This window comes from Poecilia reticulata, linkage group LG7 (assembly GCF_000633615.1).
Source record: "Poecilia reticulata strain Guanapo linkage group LG7, Guppy_female_1.0+MT, whole genome shotgun sequence".
Taxonomy (NCBI): Eukaryota; Metazoa; Chordata; class Actinopteri; order Cyprinodontiformes; family Poeciliidae; genus Poecilia; species Poecilia reticulata.
Window position 1 is genome coordinate 27,277,117 of NC_024337.1, and position 7,997 is coordinate 27,285,113.

General features: G+C 38.2%; 2 protein-coding genes across 6 annotated transcripts in view; one reads left to right on the forward strand and one right to left on the reverse strand.

The window, feature by feature from the left end:
* Window positions 1-5,082, reverse strand: part of b4galnt1a (beta-1,4-N-acetyl-galactosaminyl transferase 1a) — a 19,668-nt gene extending 14,586 nt beyond the window's left edge. Inside the window, exon 1 of one of the 3 annotated variants that reach the window (XM_008413646.2) lies at window positions 4,933-5,082. In XM_008413646.2, the coding sequence (XP_008411868.1) occupies window positions 4,933-4,959 (27 nt within the window). In that variant the 5' untranslated portion in view covers window positions 4,960-5,082. Of the gene's footprint in view, window positions 1-653; window positions 673-2,773; window positions 3,148-4,932 lie in introns of those variants that run through there. The other 2 variants (XM_008413645.2, XM_008413648.2) reach the window with 2 other exon arrangements.
* Window positions 5,083-5,809: 727 nt separating this feature from the next.
* c1galt1la (core 1 synthase, glycoprotein-N-acetylgalactosamine 3-beta-galactosyltransferase 1, like a) overlaps window positions 5,810-7,997 on the forward strand; it is a 15,821-nt gene continuing 13,633 nt past the window's right edge. The window contains exons 1-2 of one of the 3 annotated variants that reach the window (XM_008413651.2): window positions 5,810-6,051; window positions 6,450-6,589. Coding sequence is in view for 1 of the 3 variants with exons in the window: in XM_008413650.2 (XP_008411872.1) it covers window positions 6,031-6,051 (21 nt within the window). In the remaining 2 variants the exon portion in view is untranslated. The remainder of the gene's footprint in view (window positions 6,052-6,449; window positions 6,590-7,997) is intronic. The other 2 variants (XM_008413652.2, XM_008413650.2) reach the window with 2 other exon arrangements.

The window sequence follows — 7,997 nt, forward strand, 5'->3', positions numbered from 1 at the left end:
CAATTCAAACTCTTCTTCATTCTGTTTTGCTTTCATCTCTGTGCCACAATACACAGAGGTCTCCTGCCATCCCTAAAAAAAATAACACCCTGGGCGGTTGCCCATATTGCCAATGTCAGAAATAATAATTGTCTGCACCATTAAACATAGCAATTAACARCACTCAACTATGAACACTGTCCAAGGCCCAATAAGCAAGAAGTAACCAAGCAGGAGGAGCACCGTGACTGTTCTCATCCTCCCTCCTGCTGCAATGTCTACCACCATGACAGGTGAGGAAAACAAAGAGCAATGAGCATGCTCTGTGTTGCTACATTCTTGTTTTATTTATTCGCCAATATAAAGATATTTTAATGAAATAAAATAGCTACTGCAGTGTACKCAGAGCATTACAAGAACAAAGAACGGCTCTCAGTGAGGCTTCAGCACTATAGGACTTTAGTCAAGATCCGTCCAGAAGAATCGGATCGTCCATGAATGTCATATTACTATATTGCACTTTGGTACCAGCGTTGTCCCATATTTGCAACACCTCAGTCAACACCTCCACACAGTAATTCAGCGCATGAGTGACAACTATTTTTCATCTCAGATGCAACATGTGTCTCAGTCAGTACAGCTAGCTTTGCTAGCATCACGTCCACGGAGCTTACCTTTCTTTAAGCTTTCCTTCCAAGTGACCGAAGTCCAACCATCTGTGAAAGCGAAGCGCTGCTGATTTTACATGTCGCCATATCTTATGATTTATGCAGCGCTATTATATTACTGACGCTCAGAGGAAACCACTGAGGAATCGGCGGAGGTGGAGCCGATGGGTGACAACAGACACTAAGTCACGTTATTGCTCGGATTTTACGGCGCCACCTTAAATCCCTGAATTTAACATTTTAACGGGGAAAAAAAGCGCAACGCGACTTGGATGTAACGAGTAACGCGACAGTTTGTAGAAATGTAGTGAAGTAGAAAGTACAGATACTTACTGTAAAATGTAGTGGAGTAAAAGTAGAAAGTATCCATTATTAAATCTACTTAAGTACAGATACACAAAAATTGTACTTAAGTACAGTAACGAAGTACTTGTACTTCGTTACTTCCCACCACTGCAGTTTAATACAAAAAACAAAACAAAACTGGAATGACTATTTATACCTTTGTATCATTTGTGAATGTGTTTCAAGAGGGGGATATGGTTGACCATATGGTACTTGTTTGGTCATGTGTAGAGACTGACCAATACAGGTTTTTTTAAAGCCGAGGCCGATAAGAATTATTTTGGCATTAGCCTAACCGATCTATGATATGTGCTGTCTATTTTGTGTTGAGTCAATTCTTGCATGTAGCATTAGACAATGTATATTGTCTAATCTGCAAAGCCTATATTGCTTTTTCTTCATCCATTTACATGACAAAAATGACATAACGAAAACAAATGTTACAAAAGCATCAACTTAAAGCTGGAGAGGAGAAAATTAGGGGTGCACCGATTGCAGTTTTATGGTTGATAGCAGATTACCAATCTTTTAAAAAGCCTAACCTGCCGATTCTGATTTTGGCTAATACCATTCTTTTGTCTGAAAAGTTGCTCAATATTGCAGGGAAGTTGCTGAACTGGCAACAGTGGAGTAATTATTGTTAACATGACTTGGTGGGCCAGTGTATTAATTTTTCCACAACCCAGATAAACCTCATAGAAGAGCAAAGGACACTGATTGATTTTAAGAAATTTTGACATGGTTTATAAGATAAAAAAAATCGTGCGATCTCCAATCTCCCATAATTAAATTGGCACAGATAAATCGGCTGGTCAATAAATCGGTGCACATATACAGAGAATGGAAAGAGGAAATGTTAGGGTAGAAAATAAATCAACGTATATTTTTAAAAAGTGAAATGTATACCCAAACAATCCATTATGTGATAAATGATCAATTATCACATGATTATTGATCATGTGAGTAACCGATCACAAAAACTAGATGGAAAAAAGTATAAAGTTAAGTGGAAATTTTGGTATTTTAAAGACAAAATTACAATTTTGTTCAAATAAAGAGTAGCGATACTTCATAATTAAATTACCTGAGTACAGATGCTGGTCAAAAAATTTGAGTATCATGAAAAAGTTGATTTAAATCAGTAACTCCATTCAAAAAGTAAAACTTGTATTATATGCATTCATTCATTATGTACAGACTGACATATTTAAAATTTTCATTTCTTTTAGTGTTGACAATTGTAACTCACAACTGATGAAAACTCCAAATTCAGTATCTCAAAAAAGTTGAATATTGTGAAAATATTGAAGAACCCTGGTGCCACGCTCCAATCAGCTAATTAACCCAAAACACCTGCAAACGCTTTTAAATTGTGTCTCAGTCCAGTTCTGCAGGCTACACAACCATGGGGACGACTGCTGAACTGACAGTTGTCCAAAAGATGACCTTTGACACCTTGCACAAGAGGGCAAGACACAAACGTCACTGCTAAAGAGGCTGGCTGTGCACAGAGCTCTGTGTTCAAGCACATTCGTAGAGAGGTGAAGGGGAGGAAAATATGTGGTAGAAAAAAGGTGGACAACCATTTGTGATAACCGCATCCTGGAGGGGATTGTGAAACAAAACCCATTTAAAAATGTGGGAAAAATTCGCAACGAGTGGACTGCAGCTGGAGTCAGTGCTTCAAAAACCACCACACACAGATGTGTGCAAGACAAGACCTGTCACTTTCCTTGTATCAAGCCATTCTTGAACAAGAGACGGCATCAGAAGCGTCTCACCTGGGCTGAAGACAAACAGCATTTGACTGCTGCCGAGTGGTCCAAAGTTATGTTCTCTGATAAAAGTAAATTTTGCATTTCCTTTAGAAATCAAGGTCCCAGTGTCTGCGGGAAGAGAGGAGAAGCAGAGAATCCACGTTGCTTGAGGAACAGTCAAGTTTCCGCAGTCAGTGATGGTTTGGGTCCCGTGTCATCTGCTGGTGTTGGTCCACTGTGTTTCCTGAGGTCCAAGAACAATGCAGCCACTTTCCAGGACGTTTCAGGGCACCTCATGCTCCCTACTGCTGACCAACTTTATGGAGAAGCAGATTTACTTTTCCAACAGAACTTATCACCTACTCACTGTGCCAAAGCACCAGTACCCGGTTTGAGGATCATGGTATCCCTGTTAATTGGCCAGCAAACAAGTTATATACAAGTTTCACTTTTTGAATGGAATTACTGATTTGAATAAACACTTTCATAATGTTCAAATTTTTTGACCAGCACCTGTACAAGTAAAAAGTTCAGCATAGTAAGAAATACCCGTAAGAGTACATTTGTTTTTCAAAAAGTATATGCAATCGAGTAAATGTAACTAGTCACTCCCAAACTCTGCCTCTCTCAGGGAAACAGGAGAAGGCGATTGTGGCTGACATGGTGAACGGTGAGGAGAACCGTCTGCATTGTGAGCGGCACCAGAACTCCTGGACGGATCTCCTTCAGGAAGAAGCAGCCATCAGCAGAGAGACGGCCGACCTCCACAGAGAAGAGTTGAGCCAAACATCAGAGGAAAAAGAAATTCTGTTGTGCTCAAACATAGCAGCCTATTTTTTCTTAAACCCACCACACATAGATGTTATCACTTTCATGCCGTTGTGGCCAGGGCCGTGCAGAGACCACTAAAGGGGCAGGTGCTCAAGCCCCCCTAGCCCCCCTCTCTGCATGTGCCTGGTTGTGGCCACGCTAAAAACCTCTGCATACTCAACTTTTATTGAAACACAGAACATCCAGAAATGTGATGAACTTCAGAGTGAAAATAGCACAATGAGATGAAAACATTTGTCTATATTGTACTGTTATAAAGACATTAACGCTGCCCTGCACATTTTAAAGTGTCTGTTCCAGAACAGCTGATACAAATTAGCTCACCAATTCCATCCAGAAACCTGTTAGTGTCTTTGTGAGACTGTTGTTTTTTTTTTATTTTTGTCATATTGAATAATTTCAGATTTTTGTCTTATTTTCTTATTCTAAAAATTGTTTTGGGCTTAAAATAGCTTAAACTCAACTCTTCAGACAACAAAGCTACAAAAAATAGAATACAGTATTGATTGAAATTTTTTTAACCCACTTTCCTTTTTCTTGGTTTCATATTACGCTGAAGGTTCTATCTTATGGATGCCTTTATTTGGAAATCTATGTGAAATTGTCAATGAAATACTTTAATCCAGTCAGTCCTCAGGTAGGCCTGCCCCACATGTTTCAGGAGTTTCCCTTCTCCCACACACCTGACCTGAATAAAGGGCTGATTTAAAAAGAAAACCCCACAAACATGTACACTCAAGTTTTTTTTTACTCATGAGTCAATTCAATAGATTAACTCGCATTTTTCCACAATCTTCACAACCAGGAAGGTAGCGAATGTATTTCCTGGTACTGATAATCTACCTAATAAGATTCATTAAGGTTTGTGATGGTAATTAGACAACATATTGTCATCAAACAACCAGTTAGTGAACCTGGTACGCAGGAGAAACAGACCGAATGGACTGACTGTTCTGTCCAAGAAGGAAAAACTGTGCACCAATTCACGAAAAAACGAGGCTGCAAACGTCAAGAATAAAATCCCGCAAATTTAAGGAAACTGATTTACTTGTTGCTTTTACAATAATTAATGTTGTTTGGATAAAGTCATGTTTGTTTTACAGCATAAAAGTTTTTTTTAATTTTATTAATAATTGTGTAGAAGTTCGCAGAGAAGAGAGGTCTCATAGAGAGGCAAAATTAAATCTGCATCTGTTGATTGCAGAAACAAGTGCAACCCTGTCCTCATGTTCGCCTGTCGGACGGAGATTTTCCGAAATAATTCAATTCGCGTCATTCTTTAAACATGTTTTCAAAGGCCAGGTTTCCAAATAAAACTCAAACATAAAGAAAAAGAGAAGTTAAAATCTTACTGTAATTATTCTCGTTAAAGTTGACATGCGATCCAGACTTCCTCTTAGCTCACATTAGAGAAATCCAGTGACTATCAGTGTTGCAACCTTGCGCACAAACGGTCTGCGCGTGAGGAAGTATTTAGATGGGCTCAGCCGCTGGAAGGTCGCTTCACATAATGCAAGTGGCTCTGAGTCAGACCTGTAAGATCTATTATACATTTTATATGGAGCGCAATGTAAAAAAACAACAAAAAAACACACACACAAAAAAAAAACAAAAACAAAGATTATTGAAGAAACCTCACTTCTATGTCTGTTTAACAGAGGACAAACTGATTGTCATATTCAATACATCAGAATATTATTGAAACGCTGTCTGTGTTTATTAACCTTGATGTACCGATTAGTTACGTACACATTCATGTTTGCAACCTTTTGTTAATGTTTGTGATGATCTTCTGCTTGCAGACAAGACTTTTATCAGAATATTAAAAAATAATACAGAAATGATCTCTTAAAAGCTGTTATTCAAAAGGTGTTTAAAGTATGACAAGCGATCCTCAATGTTATGTGTATTCTATTTTTTTTTAATTATGATTTCACTGAAAGGCTTCAGACTGCCTACTTCTGGATCCAAACATCAATCCATATTACTTGCATAAAAGCGTTAGGGCGACCTCCAGTGGTGAAGAGTTGTACAGCTACATGTTTGCCTCCATTTCTTTTCCTTTTCATCTTGCATTTCTAATAAAACGTGTCTTGTTGACATTAAACAAAATTTAGAATATCTAAAGCAAAAAGGAAATAAATAAAAATATATATTATGTACATATTTAAAACGTTGAAGCCTTCTTCCTTATGCGTCACTGTCTTTTAGCCAATGGGAGACCGCATATGTAGAGCTAAGCCGTGTGGGGTTGAATGGTGTAAATCTGGACGTTGTGTGGCTTTTCACTCTGTAATCATCTTATTCAGCCACGCATAAAAACGCAGAGAACCTCAGTCAGGAAGAGCTGTTCGTCGGCTGAATGTGTGCAGCATTTACCGATGCGTTATGTGCCCATTCGAGGAAACACTCACAAGCTTTAGGAGGTGTAAAGCAGTCCGTGTCCACAAATGACCGATCCCACAGCGAAGGTAATAAGCACACACTGGATTTATATTGGTCTTTAGCCATCTGTGCAAATAGAAACATGACACTTTCTGATGATTTACGGCGAAATGTGGAATTTGCTTTCGTTTCTTTTGTGAGCTCCTACCGCATGCCAGATTACTCACTGTATGTGTATTTTCTTTTCTTGTGTGATGATTCAAGTAAAAGACAAAAAATACGTGCACAATAAATTCTTTTATTCCAAGAAAAAAAAAACCCAATTAGGTTCATTGTGTGTATCGGGGTGCTTAGTTGACAGTAAATCATAATATTTTTAACTCAAGAAACATCATAAGTGAAACTGAAAGACTTAAGCCACTTTTTCAGTTGTGATATCCAAAGTTTTTAAAAATCTCTTTGTAAATGAGTCCCTTTCTTTCAGCAGGAAATATGTAGTTGTACACCGATGTACAAGTTTTGTGACTCCTTAAGCCACAAAACTTCACTGGATCCCTGAAGGTGAAGCGTATCTGACAGCAAGATGTTTGCAGCAGAAACTTTTAACCTTCTCATAACTATCGTGTAAGTACAGATAGGATTTGACATTTGGGATGAATTGTTGCTTTACTATTAGTTCTGTGATATAAATGTAACTGCATAAAAAAACTATAAAATGGAATAAGTGATTGATACTACAAGTTAAATGGTGAAGCAGGAAAGCCCAGTCTGAGTATAAAATTTTCTCACCACAAGCCTAACTTGACATGGGGGTAGTGTATGGTTTTCTCAACCTTGGGAAACTGTCTCTATGACCAAGATTCCAGAAGTTAAAGCAACACGGTTAGGCATTGTTGCAGGATCAGTACGAACGCAAAGTTTACTTATAAAATGCCTCTACCAATAAAGAGAGTCACAAAGTCCTGTACAAGATGGTTAAAATCAAACTCCAAACTCTATAAAAGTGGTGACTTGTTGAGTCAGGGTTGGATGGAGTGGGGAAAGGATAAATGGAATTTAGCTTGATCTGCTCTCAGATCTGCTGCTCCGGTCTGTCATGGTGAAGAAAGAGCTTCGTCACAAAGAGAAACTCTCAATTTACCAGTCGGCCTACGCTTTGACCCCGACCTGTAACGATGAGATGAGCATCATGGTTGTTCTTGTAGATTTTCTGAGACTATCCAATGAGAGAAGATTCTGAGACTGATTCAGCACTTTCTAAAGGGGCAATTTGTGGAAATAATTTAAGAGTTTATCTGGTGGGGGTAGATTTAAACGTTTGTAAGTTGGCGAGTATGAGAAGGCCAGGGAATCATAAGATCTTGTATCTTCTATATGCTCCTTTCTGAACAAATTATGTAAAATTGCATGCCAATGGACTTCATTAATTGTTTTAATTTTCTTTCTGCTATCTTTCTCGTTTGTCTGTTTGAAATAAATAGTCATCCATTGCTCTTAACACCTTGGGTCAATGAGACATTGCTTACACACCGACAACCTTTTCATATTTTTTTTAAATTTTATTTAAATTTATTTTTTATTTCATTTTCTTAGGTCCCAGATTTAACACTTGCTGGTGTTTCATGGACCTCTAGAGCTTAGGTGTCCAACATAAGTTACAATTGTGTCAGACCGAGACAAAAAGTTAACCCTCTTTTTAATACTGGAAATCCTGAGCTGCACCTTGAACATGGTTTGATAAACAACTAATCTTATTTCACACAGTAAAAAAAAATTCCGTAAAAAAACAGGAAAATGTACTGGTAATTTTCTGCCAGTACATTTTCTGTTTTTTTACGGAATTTCCAGCAGAATTTTTTCCGTAAATTAACAGCTTTTTTATGTTACATTTTTAACATAGAAGACAACCAGGTCATGTCGCGTTTCCATTGACACTTTGCCCTACGCCTGTTAGGAGATGGAACCCAAATAACAAATAAAAATGGGTAGGGCGGTAAAGTGGAGGGGCCAATGGTTCCCTGGCCGTCCTGTT